Raw genomic sequence first — 22,288 nt, forward strand, 5'->3', positions numbered from 1 at the left:
GGTACGCCGGAGGTTTTATTGGGTGAATATGGGGCGCGACATACAGGACTGGTGTCGGAGATGCGACGCCTGTACTGCCAAAAAGGGACCAGCACAGAGGATGAGGGCCCCCCTTCAATTACACCAGGTGGGGGCCCCCCTAGAGCGGGTGGCCATGGATATCCTAGGCCCACTACCCCGCACCCGCCTAGGTAATAAGTACATCCTCGTTGTGATGGACTACTTCACCAAGTGGCCGGAGGCCTACGCCCTCCCCAACCAAGAAGCAGGGGTGGTAGCGCAGGCCTTCGTGGAAGGATTTGTGTGCCGGCATGGGATTCCACAGGAGTTGCACACCGACCAGGGACGAAATTTTGAGAGCAAATTGCTAAAAGATGTGTGCAGTCTCCTGTCAATTCGGAAAACCAGAACAACGCCTTTAAGACCTCAATCTGACGGGATGGTGGAAAGATTTAACCGAACTCTAATCCAACAACTGGCACTGTTCACCGCCACCCGTCAGGATGACTGGGACGAACATCTCCCTTATTTGCTTATGGCCTACCGAACCAGCCAGCACGGGGCCACCGCATGCAGTCCAGCGTTGCTTATGTATGGGCGGGAGTTACGGGCTCCCGCCGACTTGCTATGCGGTCCCGTGCCAGACACAGTGGTTAACCCGCCGAGGGAGGGGTACGCACGTCACCTAGAGGAAGGCATGGAGCTAGTCCATGCCTTCGCCCGCCGCCAACTCCATCTGGCGGGGGAAAAGATGAAGCGCAGGTACGACGACCGGAGCCAGGGGAGTCAATACGCTCCGGGGATGAAGATTTGGTTCTTTAATCCCTGGAGGCGGAAGGGAAGGTGCCCAAAGCTCACCTCCCCCTGGCAAGGCCCAGGAGTCGTCCTGTCGCAAATCTGTGACGTGGTCATTAAGATCAAAATGGGGCCACGAGCCCTCCCTCGGATCGTCCACGCCGACCGGATAAGGCCTTACACCGGCGAGCAGGCGCCCCCGTGGATTGCCTCGGCTTTAGATGCCGAGGCGGGACCCAGTACCTCTGAATAAGGGGGGCTTATTTGTGCCAGAGGACTGGGGGATTAAGGAGCGATGGGCCCGGTGGGTAAGGGTGGCATCCTTGCCACCCTTTCCATATAGAGGGGCAAAGGAGCAATAGATTATGGGGTGTATGGCAGTGAAAACTAGCCCGGGTGGGTTAGGTTATATTGTAGGGATCTAGCGAAGATGACATTAGGTGACGTTAAGTTTAGTTAGTGACTGATACCTGTAGTGGGGACGCAGGTAGATTAGTATGGATGATAATGACGTGGGAGCGCAATAGTTTAAAGGGACGACTGGGAAGCGCAAGTTTCAGAGGGGAGTAGTTAGATGAGATGATGCTGTGTGAGGATGGAACAGGTGTGATTGCACAGGTGTGCAACTGGACAGGTGTGTGGAGCAGTGTGTGAGTAATGAGTGTTGTGGATCAGCGCGAATGCGCTTGGGGAGAGAAGGGTGCAGGCGGCACCAAGAGTGAGAGCACAGGTGTGCAAGTACAGGTGTGTGGAGAGAGTTGGAGTAAGTGGTACGGAGTGGTGTGCATGGTGCGAAGGTGTGGATGGGGGAAGAGTGGACCCCCATCACGGATACCCGGGGCGGGTAGTGTAAGTGTTAGGTAGAGGGTATAGGTAAATTGTGGTTGGATATTGGCATTTGTGGTGCGGTTGCAGAATGGTATTGTGGATGGGTGCATTAGTGTTGTGGAAATGGCTGGGCGTGTAGCCTGTTAGTGTGTGTAGTTGGTTGGGCACTCCACCACTGTGAGGATGTCGGCCAGGTGAGGTCGCAGGTGGGCTCTGGGAGCCGGTAGTTGTGAGTGGGTGCCTGAGGATCCCGGGTGTGGATCGGGCAGCCCAGTGCCAGAGAGGGCACCGAGTGGGGAGAGCGCCAGAGGGCCTTCCCCAGGTAGTTAGGTTAGGGTAAGGAGCAGGTAAGCTCGGAGGCAACTGCAGTGGTGGGGGTGTGCAGGTGGGTAGACCCGCTGGGAGAGGTACACGCCACAGCCCAGAAATTGTGCGAGGGCACCGGGAGATGAATCGGGGGAGTGAGACCTCAAATTGAAAAGCACCACAGTTTGCTCAATGGGAATTGGTTTTTAGAACCCATAGTGTAAGAGGGCCAATGGTTTGGCAGGAGAAAGACCCCGGGTAGTGTAAAGTTGTTAAAGTCATTTAGGAAATAGTTAGGATTGATGAACCTGTCGCACCATACGCAGCCACTTACCTGTGGTGATGATGACTCCACACCTGTGTTTTCTTTGTTCTGTTGCAGGAAATGAGAATTGCTGTGAGGATTTGTGAGACGCATCACGACGTGGATGAGACATTGGGGTGATTCCATCTCTCCCTCCTTAGGAGGGACTGATGATGAATTGGTGATGACAAATTTTGATGAAAGTTGAAAATGGCAAATTTGATTGGTTAGGAGGGAGAGAAGACGAATTTGGTTTATGGGAGGAACGGGGAAGACAGTAGGGACGTTTGTTGATTTGTAAAGTAGATGTTTATGGGTAGTGTTGTGTTTTGTGGATACAGTAAGGGGTAAGGGAGGGGCCATGTAGGTTACCTGGTTGGGGGGGGGGGGCGTACGGTAGGAATGTACCTGTCTCACCTGGTTCCCATGTGCCCCCAGTGTGCATCATCTTATATTGCGTGCACTTTTGCGCCCTTACCACCTTACTCACTTGTTTTCTTCTTTTGTCTCCCACCTCCGAGGATCTGGCTTTGGGGCAGAGAGAGAGGAGAGAGAGGTGCTGGCTCCGCAGTTGTGGGCCTGCACTTTCGCTGCTTGCTGCCTGGATCGATACACCATATGGACCGCAATGTTTGTGGCCACCCACAATGGACCGCAGTTCTTTTGCGGCCAAGCACCACCCATGGATGGACCTATGGGTCAACGTGGCACCTATGCCATACAGGTGAACCACTAATAGTTGGCCCCCTGACGGCCACAATAAAGAAATGGACGCGGTTGGCGCCTTTCTTTATTTTTAAAGAAGCCAGAAGGCCAAGTGCACCACACGAAGAGCAAGAGACACCTGCAGGGTTAGGGGTTGTTGTTTTTATTTTAATGAACAATGGTGACTGCACCGATTGGTGCTTGGGGTGGTGCTTTTGGTGCTTGGATGGGGTGCTCTGCACATTATTAAAGGCCGTAAGGCCACAGAGCACTCGTGGGTTGGTGTATCGATGCTGGCATGCGTGCTCTCTCTATGCATAACATCTGCATGTGTTCCTCCAAAAACAGGTCCTGGATCGTAGTGTAAATATCAGTGTAGTCTTATGTAAATAATGCTCCCTACCGGCTGTATGTTTAGTTTGAGAATTCTTTCCGCGATTCGGTTATCCTGTGGGTGTGTTTCTGTGAGGAGAAGGGTGCAACGTCGCAGGGGGACATATTTACTCATTTGTGAATATCTGTAAAACTGTCGCACTCAGGGTAGAGTTAATAGTAGAGGGAACTACATCTGAGTGCCACACTAAAGTAGGTAAAAATTTATCGGGTCGGGACGCCCCGAGGGTAGAGAAGGGTGCAATGTTGCGGATATGGGATTTGGCCTCCATCCATATCCGCTTGTAAATATTCCCCTATTTCCCCAATACCCCCCAACTATCCCCAATCCCCCATTCCCTAGTCCCATTGCCTGTAAATAACACTCTGTAGAACCGACCTTCCCCTTTTTCCCCCATTAAATGTCGTGCCCAGGTCCACCGCATCTCACGTAGACAACTTTCGGACATCTTGCTAGTTATTCTTAGTCTATGTCAGTTAAGGACTCGTTTCCATTAATTCTGACTCTTCGTTGCACCAGAATGTGATTGTATGGCACCAGTAGTGAGTTTAGGACCTCCCCATACCTCCTCCCATCTTCCCCATGAAACAACAACTACAACAACGGCGTGCGGGGAGTGTGCGTCCTCACACCGGCTTGGTTAGCCGCCATTGCCATGTGCGCCCATGGGGTTACCACGAAGGGGCTGGCTGTCAGCTCCTCGTCAAGGGCAGAGCCCGGTAACCCCCGCACCCAATAAGAAGCAACGGGCCGATTCCATCTGGGGCGGCGCTAACGAGCCGAGGGCGTGTCACTCCCCGCCGGATATACGCAGCGACTGACCGGACGTGACGTCAGATGCGCCCCAGCCACGAAGAAGAACCAGTCGCGACCTCCGAGCGCAGTGAGACCTCCCGCATCTCTGGACCGGACCGGGTCGATTCTGTCCCTGAGCCAAGAGTGCACCTTGAGCCATCGACTACCTGCCTTCCTTGCCATCAATCCCCGTGTGAGTCAGTTTTGTCCCGTTTATCTGTCGTCTGTCGGGGTTACTATTAAGACCGTAATTAAGTGCCTATCTTTCTATGCTGTCTCTCTCATCCCTGTAATCTAAACGTTCCGAACTAATATAACCTCCTCCGGAGGCCTTGAGAACTGTACCCCTGGTGTCGTGTCATTTAACCTAGCCGTTGTGTCCTTTCCTTCATTGATCTAGCGTAGCGCGACTCGGCCAACGTTCGAGTATAACCGGGTAAACTGTGCAGACGCGGTCATACCAAACCGCTCGGTAAACCAACATCCACAACCGCGTCTGTAACAATATATATTTTTATATATATATATATATATATATATATATATATATATATATATATATATATATATATATATATATATATATATATATATATATATATATATTGTTACTGATCGCAGATTAAGATGTTAGTTACCGAGCGGTTTGGTATTGCCGCGACCGTTACAGGATCCCCGACTCACCCGATTCCACCCAAACGTTGGCCGTATCGCACTACAGCTAGTCAATAGGGAAAAGACAAAGGCGACACGGATGTGAAGAAGAAGAAGAAGAAGACAAAAAGGTTGGAAATACTACTGAATTTATTTACTATTTACACACATAAGCAAAAAGGAGCAATCAAGTTTTATTTACAAGCACATAAGACGCAGGTGACACAGGGAAAATACTAGCTTACCTACAGACTTAATTAAATACCCAGGGACAGAACAAACAAAACAAACTCACGTATACAAGAAGGATGGAATGGAATGAATGTTGGAAGGAGGAACGGGAAGGTTCAGCTGGGGCAGATGGTTCGGGCTTGATCCCGCACGGGACGTCGGCTGGACCTCGACGGCCACCGATGCCACCGCTATTTGGTCCCCGCGGGGTAACGGGTTGAAGCTGCCTGGTGGAGTCAACGCTGCCTCTCTGGCTCAGCTCAGGGCGCGTCTGCCGTCTCTGGCGCAACTGCTGGTAATGGCCCTTGGCACCTTCTCTCTCTTGGCCCTGGTGTCTCCTCACCATTGACAACTCAACGCAACGCAACCAACGCAACCACTGACCCCTCGACGCCACCACTTCTCACCACCGACTTCTTACCACCGCAACCAACGCAACCACTGACCCTCCTCTGGCAACCGACTCAGACCAACTCTCAGTGCCTCTCTCTTGGGAACACCCCCGCCGTGGGTTATATAGGCCCCGCCCCTCAACCTTTGCGAACCTCCCCCAAACGTTCTCTCCCCGCCCTCTCAAGCCAAACCCCTTGTTCATGGTTGGTCGAGTGGGGCTGGATCACTCCTCCCCTCTCTGACGAGGTGGGGACCCGCCTTTCTTCTCCGACTCAAGCACATGGTCAATGGCGGTTATTGGAGGGGAGGTGATTGAGAATCGAGGGCCCAGCAATGACGAGAGGGGATGTAATATGGAAATGGAGGTTTTGGGGATGGGAAGGAAAGGGGATCTATTCTCTTTCACTGGTGCAATGGAGTATTTCAATTAATGGAAGACACAGCTTTACACTAATACACATAATAAGGATATAACTGTCAAAAAAAAGATATATCGTGTCCTGCATGTATGTTTTATGGACTAACTACGGGAACGCCCTTTGACCTTTATACAACCACAAACGGAGGGAGGAGGGGTGATATTTTACAACAACCTTTTACAACAACATTTTACCACAACAATAAAATAAAAAAACATTCTCATATCCACAACAATATATATATATATATATATATATATATATATATATATATATATATATATATATATATATATATATATATATATATATATATATATATATATATATATATATATTTCTGTACAGTGTCTGTCTTGTGTTGTCACTGAACTACTCCCTCAAACTTTTGTGAAATCGTACTATTCCAACTTGACCCACGGCGGGAGTATGCGCTCGACTGAGTGGCGTTCTAGTTAACATTGTGATATGAAAATAGTTTTCATATTTGTTGTAAATGTAGTTTAAACTCGTGGTTATGCGTTAGAGCGGTGTATTTTTTTAGCAGCGTCGTCTTCATTGTTCATTTTTTTTTCTTTCTAATAAAGACATATTCTGTCATTTTAAAACCACCAAAGTGTGTATTAGGTTTCCCCGTTTCATAAAATGTATCGTTTGATGCTTTTTATGCTTTAAAACTGTTTTTTTCTTTTGTTTTGTTTTTTTACCTCAGAAGAGATATCAACATTTAGCTCGGCGAATGTCATTCGTGGTGTCAGTATTTGATGAACTTATAAAAGACTTGGTTCCAGATTTGTCAATGGCTGAGGTATATTAACAAACGAATAAAACAGATTTGGCAAAATTCCAACTTTTTAAAAAAAGATCGCATATTCACCCAGGGTTGTGAGGCTGAAGAAGAAGAAACCTCGCATGGGCTTCCCAGACCAAATAAATAATTCTGGTTCTGGCTCTGCGATTTTCAGGTTTATTACTCCCGCCAGGGAGTAACGCATTTGTTCGTGTGTGTGTGTTCGTGTGTGTGTGTTCGTGTGTGTGTGTTCGTGTGTTCATGTGTTTGTGAACAAGATATCTGGAAAAGTTCTGAACGGATTTGGATGAAAGTTGGTGGGATGATTACCCTTGGGATAAGGAAGAATTGATTCGTTTTTGGTGAAGCTCAGGATATTATTCCGGATCCAGGAATTTTTTTTGGAAAACTTTTTGGGAAAGATTTTTTCTGTTTTACTGCATTAAAGCTTTTATTCTTATTCTATAATGTTTTTCTCCTCTAATTCCGAGATATATCAAAATAAATTCTCTGACAGTTAGGGCTTACTTTTTCATTTATTGTTTTGGGGAGAGGGGATGTTAAACAAAACGTATTATTCCCACTAAACCCACGGCGGGAGTATGCGCTCTACTGAGTGGCGTTCGTTTCTAATGTGATTCTTCCCCTATAGATGAGGGCCAAAAATTATACAGGGTGAGCGAGAAATATGGTCATTTTTAAAATTCGTGTGATGGAAATAAAAAATTGTATTTCAAAATAAATTCATTCATGATATTGAAGTACACAACATGCATTTTTATTATTTTTATATTTTACTGATTTAGTTTTATTTTTTGCAGACAAAACACTTGAGTGACCATGTGGAACTGGTCGGGTGAAGGACGCGCTTTCGCTATCGAAGCTTTTTACAAGAATAATGATGGTGCACAACGTCAATTCAAACTCCATTTCAATGTTCAACGTCATGGACATGTGCCGTCTGTTCGTACTATCAAGTTATGGCTTCATAGGTTTGAGAGGACCGGTTCAACTTTAAAAGAGAAACCGCCGGGAGCACCCAAATCAGTAAGAACGGCACAAAACATTGAGCGTGTAAGGGAGTCAGTTTTGAGAAGTCCGCATCGCTCCAGCCGAAAGCATGGATCAGCCTTAAGAATTTCTCATGTCACTGCACTGCATACTGCATGAGGATTTAAACTTTTATCCCAATAAAATTCAAACTGTCCAGGAATTAAGCCAAGATGATGAGATTGCCCACAATAATTTTTGTGAGGGGATGCTTTCATTCATGGACGGAAATGAAAACCAAAACATTGCTAACAATTTGTTCATGTCTGATGAAGCAGATTTTCATCTGTGTGTCTATGTCAACAAGCAAAATACTCGTTTTTGGGCAGCTGAAAACCCAAGAGAAATGCACACGAAACCGTTACACAGTCACAAAGTCAGTGTGGTGTGCACTTTCGTTGTTCAGCATCATAGGGCGTTACTTCTTTGAGAACGATAATGGAAATGCCGTCATTGTTACTGCAGCACGATATACCGATTTGGTTTCCAACTTCCTCTCCATATAATTTAACAGATTTGCAGAAGTGAGCCCAATGACGTGGTTTCAGCAAGATGGTGCAACCTCCCACACCGCCAGTGTTTCCATGACTACTGTAAGGGCGCTCTTTCCAAAGCATGTCATTTCCAGAAACGGCGATATTCCATGGCCAGCGAGGTCACCCAATGTGACTGCATGTGATTATTTCTTGTGGTCATATCTAAAGGACAAAGTGTATGTTAACCGTCCACAAACTCTTCATGAACTTAAGGAAAACATCAGACGCGAAATCGATATTGACGTGGCCATGTTGCAGAACGTCATGAATAATTCGCGTCGAAGATTGGAGGAATGTGTCAGACGAAATGGTGCGCATCTCCAAGATGTTCTTTTCCACAAATAAATGGCATGTTATGTCCTTCACTTTCTTGTACGAATTTGTTTTGAAATACAACTTTTTTTTACCTTTCCACGAATTGTTAAAAAGAACCATATATCAGGCTCACCCTGTATATAGTAGGATATCTCAAAAAGTGGTGGATGGATGATTTTGATTAAATGTGATTCTGTATTGTGATTTTCTGGTCTACCCTGGGATACAAAACGTAAACTTTTCACCTGGCGGAGGTATGCTCGCTACTGAGTGCCGTTCTCGTTTAATTTTGTCTTTTGTCACCATTGTTTACATGGATAGTGATGGCGGTTTTTATATTTTATGAATGGGGTTGATGTGACCCTTTTACACAAACTTGATCAAGTTGTTGCATTTTTCAGATCTTAGTGCAGCAAGCAACATCATTTTCTCAAACGGTGACTTGGATCCTTGGGCAAATGGTGGGGTGAGTTTTATGATTTCGCTGTGACCTTCTGGCATTTTAGGTAATCTCTTCTTGATTCTTGAAGAGATGAACTTGTAAAATGGGTCGTGATGGATTGGCAGACGAATAAGGGTTGACAGACTGACAGCTGTCTCACAATTCTGTGAGTGGTGATGTTTGTCCGCCCACTTGTTACCTTTTTTGCTATTTTTGCTACTTTTTCCTTATCAGCTGGTTGATTATTCTGATGTTTATTATTGATATTATTCTGATATTATTCTGATGATTATTCTGACACATGAATACACGACAGTAGCCCCGCACGATCACTCAGGATCTGATTTTTCCATTTCCGATTGTGGGGGCTTCCATGGTGGGGACTTGTGGAGGAGGTTACCCGCTGAAACTTTAGATCCCAACTCAATTATTGACCAACCAATAATTGCTCTGCAAAAACACTCGGGGCTGTTACGGTTGCACAAATATATTTCGTAATCACTCCATTAATGAAAAAACAAAAATGATCACAGATGCATGACTTGTAATAACTTGTGGATGACCCTTGATGGCTATCCTCAACTAAATTGTTAAAATGGGAATATCTTCGTATTGGTTTCTGGTCAACATAAAGTTGCATAAAATCTGCTTCAAAATAATTAGTGATGAATTGTTTTGAGGTAGCTTTTAATTTGTCTATATATCAGGGGAGCGTGCAGGAGGGGGAAAAGGGGTTTGGTCAGATGATAGAGCACTCGCTTAGAATACAGGTGATAATGATGCCCACATCCTCCATGCAATGTTACCAGACTCTGCGGTATAATTTTTAGAGCATCAGCTCCGAGTCTGGGAGGTCTGTGGTTCAAACCCCGACCCCGGCCGAGTCCTACCAAACACTAGAGGTGGTGCGTGATGCTTCCTTGCTTTGATGTCCAGCATTCGAAAAGCATATAGCAGACAAACAACCCGTGTGCGGCCTTCATTGAAGTTCCTTGAAAGGGAATGTGTATTATAATGCCTTGACATCAAGTTGTATAGAATACAGCTTTTGCATAAATTGTGGGGAAAGAAGGGTTGTACTGTTAGCCAGGTAACCTCGACTTCATATCAAAATGTATGAATAAACACAGGGGAATGTGTACACCGAGGTCAGCTGGTTGAGCCCAAAATGTTGCTCTCGTTTTGTTATGCCTCCGACGATGAAGTCGCCGGAGGCATTATTTTTTCGGATTGTCCGTCTGTCAGTCATTAAGTTTTCGTTACCACGATAACTTGAGTGGCTGAAATTATCTAAGTTAAACTTGGGTACAGGTATGTACAATGATGTAAATATGAACTGATAAGAATTTGGAGTCACGAGGTCATAGGTCAGAGGTCATGTTAGGTAAAACTCCTGTTATAGTGATAACTTGTGAACCAGTGATATGATTTTGACCAAAGTTGGTACAAGTATGTATTATGATGCAAAGAAGAACTGATTTGGTTTTGGGTTCAAGAGTCCAAAGGTCAGAGTCTGTAATAGGTTTTCGTTCGCGCGATAACTTAAGAACGGCTATAGGGAACTAAGACAAACTTGGTACAAGTAATGTATAATGATGTAAATATAAATGGATTACATTATGGGGTCAAGAGGTCAAAGGTCCCATTAGATGTAAATTCTGTTACCAAGGCAACTTGTGAACCAGTGATATGATTTTGACCAAACTTGGTATAAGTTTTTTTTTTTTTTTTTTTTTTTTTTTTTTTTTAATACTGAATCGAGGCTCGTGAAAGAGCTGGGGACCACGAGGGAAAGACAGTACAGGGGGAAACATTCATTAAAACACATTCAACAAAAAGACATCCAGGAACACAGCACAGAGGGACCACGAGGGAAAGACAGTACAGGGGGAAACATTCATTAAAACACATTCAACAAAAAGACATCCAGGAACACAGCACAGGGGGACCGTGAGGGAAAGACAGTACAGGGGGAAACATTCATTAAAACACATTCAACAAAAAGACATCCAGGAACACAGCACAGGGGGACCACGAGGGAAAGACAGTACAGGGGGAAACATTCATTGAAACACATTCAACAAAAAGACATCCAGGAACACAGCACAGGGGGACCACGAGGGAAAGACAGTACAGGGGGAAACATTCATTAAAACACATTCAACAAAAAGACATCCAGGAACACAGCACAGGGGGACCACGAGGGAAAGACAGTACAGGGGGAAACATTCATTAAAACACATTCAACAAAAAGACATCCAGGAACACAGCACAGAGGGACCACGAGGGAAAGACAGTACAGGGGGAAACATTCATTAAAACACATTCAACAAAAAGACATCCAGGAACACAGCACAGAGGGACCACGAGGGAAAGACAGTACAGGGGGAAACATTCATTGAAACACATTCAACAAAAAGACATCCAGGAACACAGCACAGGGGGACCGCGAGGGAAAGACAGTACAGGGGGACCGCGAGGGAAAGACAGCACAGGGGGACCGCGAGGGAAAGACAGTACAGGGGGAAACATTCATTAAAACACATTCAACAAAAAGACATCCAGGAACACAGCACAGAGGGACCACGAGGGAAAGACAGTACAGGGGGAAACATTCATTAAAACACATTCAACAAAAAGACATCCAGGAACACAGCACAGAGGGACCACGAGGGAAAGACAGTACAGGGGGAAACATTCATTGAAACACATTCAACAAAAAGACATCCAGGAACACATCACAGGGGGACCACGAGGGAAAGACAGTACAGGATTATGATGCATCATGTATTATGATGCAAAGATTTACGGATATTATATTTCTGCATAAAGAGGTCAAAGGTAATGTCGGGTAAAAATGTTGTACGTGAAAACAGCTGAAGGGATTTAAATCAAAGTTGGTACAAGTTAGTATAATGATGTAAGAATGTGGGTGGAGGCATATTGGTCATGACGTCAAAAAGTGTCGTTCTAGTTTGTTTTTGTTTTTACAGATTCGTAAAAACCTTTCGCAATCGCTCGTGGCCATCATGATTTCTGGAGGGGCTCACCACTTGGATTTGAGGTGAGGATTTTAATTTCATACGGCAAATAGGGACAATTGCAGGTACCATGGGACATAACCTGATTTACAAGGCATAGTGTGAAATAAGTCGTGTCGGAACCAAAATCACGACTTCTGTTCCAGTGATGTAGGGATAAAATGAAACCTCTGACATGCTGTCTGAAAACTACACCGAAAAGGGTTTTATACGAGGTGTCAAACATCTGTGGTGAGTTTTCCTTTGACAGGGACATTCCTTTGTGGTTGAAGGGGGTAGGAGGTGCGACATTTTTGCCGCCCCCCCCCCCCCCCTTTTAAGTGGGTGGGAACCTGTATCTCCAGCAATCTTAAGGTGATGTTGAGTGCTTGTTTTTTTTAAAAATCGAACAGCATTGTGCTATGATGGAGCCAGTCAGCATCAAAAGCATTATTTAGCAATAATTCTCGTGGATTTGCAACAGTATTAACGAACATGGGGCCCCTGGATGGCTTATTGTCAGATGATGGCACCTGTAAGTTGAGAACTTTTTGTGGGCTGATGCCCCAGCACCACTTCTCTCCTGGATTCTCTGGAATCAAAAGTAACATTTGCTGTCTTCTGTGATGGGGCCAAAGTGGTCTGCTGCTCTCAAATCACAAGCAAGTTTGTTAACTTTTTTTTTCCCACACCCTATTACCTTTTCACTTGTTGTTAGTTACGGCCTGAATTTAAAATGGATTGAATTGAGATTTTTTGTCACTGATCTACACAATACCACATTACTGTCAAAGTGGAATTGGTTTGTTTTTGTTTTTTCGAATTTTTTACAAATTAGATAAAAATTCAAAGCTGAAATATCTTGTCAATAAATGTTCAACCCCTTTTCTATGACACTCCAAATTGACCTCAGGTGCATCAAATTACCTCTAATCATCCTTGAGATGCTCTACAACTTTATTGGAGTCTACTTGTCCTCAAGAAGAAAGAAATACACCTTTCTATATAAGGTCCCACAGTTGACAGTGCATGTCAGAGCAGAAACTCTACCATGAAGTCCAAGGGAACTGTCTGTAGAACTCCGAGATAGAATGGTGAGGAGGCATAGATCTGGGGAAGGGTATAAAACAATTTCTAGAATGTTGAAAGTTCCCAAGAGCACAGTGAGCTCCATCATTAGGAAATGGAAACAACATGGAGCTACCCCGACCCTTCCAAGCACAGGACGTCCGACCAAACTAAGCAACTGGGCAAGAAGAACCTTGGTCAGGGAAGTGACCAAGAACCCAATAACCACTGACAGAACTACAGAGTTCCTTGTCTGAGATGGGAGAACCTGCCAGAAGGACAACAGTCTCTGCAGCACTTCACAAATCTAGGCTTTATGGGAGAGTGGCCAGATGGAAGCCATTCCTGAGAAAAGACACACAGCTTCCTTCACCCATCGAACACCATCCCTACCGTGAAGCATGATGGTGTCAGCATCATGCTATGCGGATGGTTTTCAGCGGTAGGGACTGGGAGACTTGCAAGGATAGAGGGAACAATGAATGGAGCAAAATACACCAAATCCTTGTGGAGAACCTGCTTCAGAGTGCAAAAGACCTGAGACTGCGGCGAAGATTTATGTTCCAACAGGACAGTCACCCCAATCATCCATCCAAAGCAACACAGAAATGGCTTCAGAACAAGAACGTGAAAGTCCTTGAGTGGCCCAGCCAAAGCCCAGACTTGAATCACGTTGATAATCTGTTGAAAGACTTGAAGATTGATGTTCACCGATGCTTCCCATCCAACGTGACGGAGCTTGAGCAAATCTGTAAGGAAGAATTGGAGAAACTCCTGACGTGGAACTGATTCAAAGTCCACTCTGGGTCGAGTTGAGAATGTTTAATTGGAGAAAGGATCAGAGATCAAAGCAATTACAAAGGACCAACAGCAGCTACAAGAGTAACACAGTTATAAAAGAAACAGCACAATAATTACAACGTTTTGTTGCACTGATCTCTTTGATAATCTCTAAAAAAAATGTTTCTTGAGTTCAGCTTTATATAGGAGTTTTCACAACACAATGGTTTCGGATGCAGGTGTGGGGTGAGGGAAACTTGCATTTATATACAGATACATGCCACTTTATTTTTACATCACACTATATTAAACCTGGAGGGGGCTAGTGTCTCTAGTGAATTCAAAACACCCATCCCAATAGAACCTCCCAGCAATTGGGATTTTGAACCTGGAAATACTAATCATGCACTTTACTACCTTCCCGTTACAAAATTATTTGAATGGTCCCATTTACTCCTCCTGTGTGGGAGAGGTTTTGGCCTAATTCCTTTTGGCCAGGCTTGACATTCAACCTCAGCTGTTTTTTTATTTTTCTTACCATCCTCTCTCACCCCCCTCTCTCACCCCTCCCCTCCTCTCCTCTCCCCCCTCCCCTTCTATTCTACAAGATCGAGGCTCATGGACGAGTAAGGAATTTGTTATTTGTTGAGCGTCCCGGTGATAACGTGCGAAATCTTCATGCAAGACACAGTGGCATATTTACCATCCACCATCTAATGCCAGCAGTTGGAATGTGCAGCTTAACTGAGTGCTGAAATTTTCCAGAATGCAACACAAAAATATGGTATTTTCTTTCAGACAATTGAATAAAACATCTATTGTTTATAAGGCAATCACAAAAAGCAACCTTGTAAACTTAAATAGGAACAAACAATCCAGATTGTTGAACAATGACGTGAGGCCACAATCGTGGCCAACAAACAGGTTCCTGTGAAGACAGTGCCTCACACCCAGCTCGGCTTCACACTGTTGAAACCAAAGCTTTTAGAATCATTGGAATCTCCCGCGATGAAGCTGATTCTGAGGGCCTTTCACTCGCTCACCGCAGGCAGGTAGGTGGTCTTTGTGTCTTCCACCGACTCCTCTCCGGCCTTGCTCCCCCTGTTCTGTCTGTACTCTGTCCCCCAAATATTCCTACGGGTCGCACAAGATCTGCCAGCAACCCTCTTATGGTGAAACAAACTCCTCCGCCCCAACCCCTCCCCTTCAAATCTCCCTCCCAACCTCTCCCCTTCAAATCTCCCCCCCTTACCATCCCTCTCCAATTCTCCCCCCTCCCCCCTCCTCCTCAAAGCTGCCTCCTCCCCACTTCGTCTCCCTTCTATCTCATACCTCCACCTCCCCCAACCTTTTATTTTCCTCTGCCTCCCCTCAAAGCAATCCTCACTGTGCCTCATCCCATCACCATCAAGCCTTTCGTCCACCTCATCCTTCCCTTTCTTCTAACTCTTCTGTAATCTCTGACACACGATCAACAGCCCTCTCATCCTTCATCTGACCCTACCCCTCTCCTCCCCTGTCCTGCACCCGATGCTCCCCCTCTCTCCTCATTAACGATATGGACCTCAAACATCCGGGGCCTTCGCTCAAACCTGATTGATCTCTCCATTCAGGTTGCTTCTGACAATCCAGACTTGATCTGCGAAACAGAAACTTTCCTCCTTCAAGATGTCTCTGATTCCTTAATATCTCTTCCTGGTTACTCCCTCCTCCGGTATGACAGACCTGAGCCTCATCCTGGTGGTGGGGTTGCTATCTTTATCAAAAACTCTCTTCCTCACTCTCCTTGCACTGCCCTCTCTCCACCCCACCCCCAGGAGTACCTCTGGCTACTGCTTCCTCTCCGCTCCCACCTTTTGTTCATATGTGTTCTGTACCGTCCTCCAAACAGTGATGACTCCATTTACATGTCGCTGTCTGACAACATGGACCAACTTCTATCTACTCATCCCAACTCTCTCTTCCTCATATGTGGTGACTTCAACTGTCATCATGCCAGCTGGCTGGGTGTGGGTTCCTCTCTCACCAGCCATGGCACCTCAGCAAAGGACTTCTGCGACTCACTGGGACTGACACAATCTTTCAATTTCCCGACCCGGATCTCAGACAATGGAGTATCGTCTCTTCCAGACTTGGTTATGACAAATTTCCCTGCAAATGTCTGCTGCTCTTCTTCTGCTCCAATCGGTTCTTCTGATCATGTGCTTGTTAAAGTGGACATCTCTCTGGCCATTCTCAGAGAGCCTCCTCAGCGTCGACGAGTCTGGCATTTCACTCAGGCCGACTGGCACGGTCTGCAAGCAGCCATCAATCATCTGGACTGGTCTCCCATCTCTGCTGCCTCTGACATCAATTCTTCCTGGGAATTCTTCCAAAGCAAACTGCTCTCTCTCATGCACAGATTTATCCCATCTCGTCTTCATTTGTCTTATCCTTCCTCCCGTCCATGGTACACTGAATATTGTGGTGAGGCAGTTGCCCTGAAACAACTTGCCTTTGCCTCTTGGAAGGCAAATCCAACTGAAGGCAATGTCAGTTCCTTCCACCAAGCTCGGAACAAGTGTGTGTCTACCCTCAGGAGTGCCAGGAAGCACGACCTCTCCACACTCAAGAATGAACACTCAAACCTGTCTCCTTCCTCCAAATCCTGGTGGCGTCTGGTCAAATCCGTTTCTGGTGTTTGTTCCCCCTTGGTCCCCTCCCTTACCTCAAATGGCGACACAGTTGACACCGCACGTGGCAAAGCTGAATGCCTCAACTCTGTGTTTGCCTCAAAATTTTGTGTCCCAAACCCATCTCTCTCTGTTCCCACCTTACCCAGTCGAACCCAATACTCCTGGACTCTTTGTCAAATCTCGACTCTGATTCTGCAACTGGACCAGACGGCATCAGCCCACGGGTCCTAAAATCCTGCTCTGCCACTCTATCTCACCCTCTCTGTTCTTTTCACCTTCTCTTTTACTCAAGGTCATGTGCCAGCATCTTGGAAATCACCAACATTATTGCTTTACACAAAAAATGTGCAAAAACAGATCCTTGCAACTGCAGACCAATCAGCCTGCTGCCAATTATCAGCAAAGTCATGGAATCCATCGTTGCTTCTGACATCAAATCCTTCCTCTTCTCCAATGGCTTGATCTCCGCTCATCAATTTGGATTCAGACCAGGTCATTCTACTCTGGACATGCTGCTTCTGCTGTCTCAACAATGGATGGAGGTCCTCAATGCCAAACAGGAAATCAGAGCTGTCTCCCTTGACATATCACGTGTCTTCGATACGGTCTGGCACCCCGCTCTGCTCACCAAACTCTCCTCCTATGGTATCCATGGAAATCTCCATGCATGGCTTGTGGACTTCTCTCTGGTCGTAGTAAACGTTTGGCCCTGAATGGATTTCATTCTCTCAGCTCCCCTTCCTATTCTGTCTGGAGTTCTCCAAGGTAGTGTTCTGGACCCTGTGCTTTTTCTGGTCTTTATCAATGATCTCTCTGACTCTGGAAAATCCTCTCTATCTCTTTGCTGATGACTCCACTCTGCCGCTCCATTCCTCATCCCTCAGATCGGCAGTCTGCAGCCTCCTCACTCTCTGCAGACCTGGACAAAAATCAGACTGGTCAAACAAGTGGAACATGTCTTTCAATCATGACAAATCTCACACTCTTACAATGTCTCTCAGAAAAGACCGACTGGAAAACCCTCCCATCTACTTTCTCAACAATCCTCTCCAAGAAGTTCTGTTGCTCAAGCTTTTGGGTCTCACTATCTGCCATGATCTTTCTTGGTAAAACCACATTTCCAAGCTGGCGTCCAAAGCCAGTCGCCGACTGGGCATCCTCCGTCGTGCGAAGTCCTTCCTTGGCACACCTGAGCTCCTCACCACATACAAGGCTTTCATTCGCAGCTCAATGGAATACTGTTCCCCCCCCCCCTCTGGGCCGGTGCTCCTGCCTCACACCTAGCTCGGTTTCACGCTGTTGAAACAAAAGCTTTCAGAATCATTGGAATCTCCTGCGATGAAGCTAACTCCGAGGGCCTTTCCCTCACTCACCGCAGGCAGGTTGGTGGTCTTTGTGTCTTCTCCCGACTCCTCTCCGGCCTTGCTCCGCCAGCTCTCTTTGTGCTCTGTCCCCCAAATATTCCTCCAGGTCGCACAAGATTTGCCAGCAACCCTCTTATGGTTCAACTGCCAAAATCAAGGCTCTCTGCTCACCTTCACTCTTTCATTCCCCTTTTCTCCTGCCTCTGGAGCAAACTCCATCACTCCCTTCAATCCCACTCCTCCCTCCAGGTCTTTAAAACAGCTGTTCACCACCATCTCTTATCTTCCCCCATCCAAAACCTTGATATTTTCTACCCCCACTAATTCACCCCAGATCCACTTTTTCGAAATTCCAACTTCTTTCCTGGAGGTCCTTGCAGTGTCCATGTGTTTTATACTTCTCCCACCTCCACCCAAGCCCTCTCCCTCCCACAGTTCTCTCGATGTCCCTGCTCTCAAATGTTGTGTTTGTGTCCTTCCCCCCTCTCCCCCATCTTGTCTACCGCTGCCCTTATTTTGTGTTTCGTGTGTCGGTTTTTTTTTTTTGTTTTTTTTTTTTTTTTTGTTTTTTGTATACTGAATCGAGGCTCGTGAAGGAGCTCACATTTACTTCACAAACAAATCAACCAGACAAACAAAATATATAAAAAGAGGGAGCGGAAAACAAGATGGGGAGAGAAGGGGCAGCACACAAACACAACATTTGAGAGCAGGGAGATGTGTGGAAGGGAGAGGGCTTGGGGGGAGGAGGCGTGGGAAGGGGGGGGGGGGGGGGAGGGAGAAGCATAAAACACAAGGACACCAAGGACTTCCAGGACAGAAGTTGGTATTTCAAAAAAGTGGAATTGGGGTGAAATTAGCGGGGGTAGAAAAGATCAAGGTTTTGGATGGGGGAAGATAAGAGATGGTGGTGAACAGCTGTTTTAAAGACCTGGAGGGTGGAGTGGGATTGAAGAGAGTGAGGGAGTTTGTTCCAGAGGTGGGAGAAAAGAGGAATGAAGGAGTGAAGGTGAGCAGAGAGTCTTGATTTTGGCAGTTTAACCATAAGAGGGTTGCAGGCAGATCTTGTGCGACCTGTCGGAATATTTGCGGGACAGAGCCCAGAGAGAGCTGGGGGGGAAAGGCCAGAGAGGAGTCGGTAGAAGACGGAAAGACCACCAACCTGCCTGCGGTGAGTGAGTGAGAGGCCCTTGGAGTTAGCTTCATCGCGGGAGATTCCAATGATTCTGAATGCTTTGGTTTCAACAGCGTGAAGACGAGCTAGGTGTGAGGCAGGAGCCCCAGCCCAGAGGGGAGAGCAGTATTCCATTGAGCTGCGGATGAAAGCCTTGTATGTGGTGAGGAGCTCAGGTGTACCAAGGAAGGACTTCGCACGACGGAGGATGCCCAGTCGGCGACTGGCTTTGGAGGCCAGATTTGAAATGTGGTTTTCCCAGGAAAGATCATGGCAGATAGAGAGACCCAAAAGCTTGAGTGACAGAACTTCTTGGAGAGGATTATTCAGAAAGTGGATGGGAGGGTTGTCCAGTCGGTCTTTTCGGAGAGACATAGTAAGAGTGTGAGATTTGTCAGGATTGAAAGACAAGTTCCACTTGTTTGACCAGTCTGTGATTTTGTCCAGGTCTTCAGAGAGTGAGGAGGCTGCAGACTGCCGATCTGAGGGATGAAGAATGCAACGGCAGAGAGTGGAGTCATCAGCAAAGAGATACAGAGGATTTTCAAGAGTCAGAGAGATCATTGATGAAGACCAGAAAAAGCACAGGGCCCAGAACACTGCCTTGTGGAACTCCAGCCTGAACAGGAAGAGGAGATGAGAGAAACCCATTCAGGGCCACACGTTGACTACGACTAGAGAGGAAGTCCGCCAGCCAGGCGTGGAGATTTCCATGGATACCAAAAGAGGAGAGTTTGGTGAGCAGAGCGGGGTGCCAGACTTTTTGACCGGTTTGACATTTTGTGTGATTAATGTTCGCTCTTTCACGAGCCTCGATCTTGTATTCAAAAAAAAAAATAATAATAATACAAAACCTTGATTTTTTTTCTACCCCTGTTAATTCACCCCAGATCCACCTCTTTGAATCCAAACTTCTTTCCTGAAATTCCTAGTCGTGTTCATTTGATTTATACTGTGTACCCCTTAGTCCTCCCCCAGCCCTCCCCTTGCACAGATCTCCCGATGTCCCTGTTCTCTTCTGTTGTGCTTGTGTGCTTCCCTCTCCCTCCCCCTCTTGTCTCCCCCTCCCCTCATTGTATGTTTTTTGTGTCTGTGCATGTTTTCATGTTTAATGTGTTAGCTCTTACATGAGCCTCGACTGTGGCTAACAGGACTCACAGTTAAGGTACATCTGAGGCATGGCAAACTGATGCAATGCCCTGCTTGCGAAACACAAATCTGACCATTTTTTGTCAGGCTGAGAATCTAATCCAGGCAAGGCAGCAAACAGGTAAGTGAGCTACCTCTGGATCATCCTTTTGGATTATACCTGTTATTCCTTCAGCCCGAAATAGAACGCTTTCCGAGTTTATTGCCAGAATATTTGAGGAAAAGCTCATCTTGTGATTTTTTTTTTCTTCTTCCATTGAGACCCACACCCCTCTCACCTCCTCACCCACTCCCAAACGTAATACTTATTTTATTTTATTTTTTTCAAGGTCTTCAAACCCCAAGGATCCTCCCTCCGTCATCCAGGCTCGTAAACAAGAAGAACTTCTCATCCGAAGTTTCATTCAAGAAGCTGTGATTTCTGTGAGACCAACAGTTGGGAGGCATTAATCCTGCTGGGCAATGGTTTTGTAGTCTTGCTCGTAATATTTGATTTATCGGTGAAGGTGTTGATTTTGTTAATTTTGTTTTGTTTTTTATTGTTAAGAATGTCAAGGCATCCCAGGAATGGGTGACGAGCCAAATAATGGAGGAGAATAAGCTTCTGCAAATGACAAGGTTCTCCAGTTTTAATCCTGTTGGTTTATTGTCGTGTATAAAGTACCAGGAAAATCTTTCACTCCATGAAGGTATCGATAGAAAGTATTTTACCTGCAAGACATTTGTTGCTTATACCAGGTACACAACCTTTGGAGGGTGTTCACCTCGAGTCTTCCCAAGTGACTGCTTCCATGAAGCTTGTATCACCATTTGCAAAAAGAAAAACGCTCAATGATGCATCGACTGTGCATTTCTACAATTGGCAGCACGTGCTTTTGATGTTGATTGTACTTACGGAGATTAAACAAAAAACAAAATTCGTGCCTGGTGTATTGTATATTTTTCCCCTCTTGAGTGTCCAACCCGCGACCTATCATCTGGGTCGTATTTAAAATGTGACCCATCGAAGACCACTGCTGTATCTCTGGAAGCTCATGGCATCTCACACAAAGCAGCAGATAAACACAAGGCCTCATGGCATCTCACACAAAGGAGCAGATAAGCACAGGGCCTCATGGCATCTCACACAAAGGAGCAGATAAGCACAGGGCCTCATGGCATCTCACACAAAGAAGCAGATAAACACAGGGCCTCATGGCATCTCACACAAAGAAGCAGATAAACACAGGGCCTCATGGCATCTCACACAAAGGAGCAGATAAGCACAGGGCCTCATGGCATCACATAAAGAAGCAAATAAACACAGGGCCTCATGGCATCTCACACAAAGGAGCAGATAAGCACAGGGCCTCATGGCATCTCACACAAAGGAGCAGATAAGCACAGGGCCTCATGGCATCTCACACAAAGGAGCAGATAAGCACAGGGCCTCATGGCATCTCACACAAAGAAGCATATAAACACAGGGCCTCATGGCATCTCACACAAATAAGTAAATGCACATGACCTGATGATCAAGTGTCAGTATGCAAGTGTTCATGCATGTTCGGTAGTACTAGGCAGCATGTTTGAGTATCAGTATGTGAGTGCACATGCATGTTCGGTCGTACTAGGCAGCATGTTTGAGTATCAGTATGTGAGTGTACATGTATGTTCACTAGTATGAGGCAGCATGTTTGAGTATCAGTATGTGAGTGTACATGTATTCTGTAGTACTAGGCAGCATGTTTGAGTATCAATATGTGAGTGTACATGTATGTTCGGTAGTACTAGGCAGCATGTTTGAGTATCAGTATGTGAGTGTACATGCATGTTCGGTAGTATGAGGCAGCATGTTTGAGTATCAGTATGTGAGTGTACATGTATGTTCGGTAGTATGAGGCAGCATGTTTGAGTATCAGTATGTAAGTGTACATGCATGTCCAGTAGTACGAGGCAGCATATTTGAGTATCAGTATGTGAGAGTACATGCATGTTCGGTAGTAATGGTAGCATGTTTAAGTGTCAGTATGTGAGGGTACATGTATGTTCAGTAGTACTCGGCAGCATGTTTAATTGTCAGTATGTGAGTGTACATGCATATTCAGTAGTTCTAGGTAGC

General features: G+C 45.9%; 1 protein-coding gene across 1 annotated transcript in view; it reads left to right on the top strand.

The window, feature by feature from the left end:
* Positions 1–21,108, top strand: part of LOC137439147 (dipeptidyl peptidase 2) — a 68,189-nt gene extending 47,081 nt beyond the window's left edge. Inside the window, exons 10-13 of the mRNA XM_078767832.1 lie at positions 8,917–8,981; positions 11,951–12,021; positions 20,517–20,610; positions 20,735–21,108. Coding sequence (XP_078623958.1) covers positions 8,917–8,981; positions 11,951–12,021; positions 20,517–20,610; positions 20,735–21,022 — 518 coding nt within the window. The 3' untranslated portion in view covers positions 21,023–21,108. The remainder of the gene's footprint in view (positions 1–8,916; positions 8,982–11,950; positions 12,022–20,516; positions 20,611–20,734) is intronic.
* Positions 21,109–22,288: the final 1,180 nt, after the last annotated feature.

Source organism: Myxine glutinosa, chromosome 13 (genome assembly GCF_964187855.1).
Source record: "Myxine glutinosa chromosome 13, kmMyxGlut1.1, whole genome shotgun sequence".
Classification (NCBI taxonomy): Eukaryota; Metazoa; Chordata; class Myxini; order Myxiniformes; family Myxinidae; genus Myxine; species Myxine glutinosa.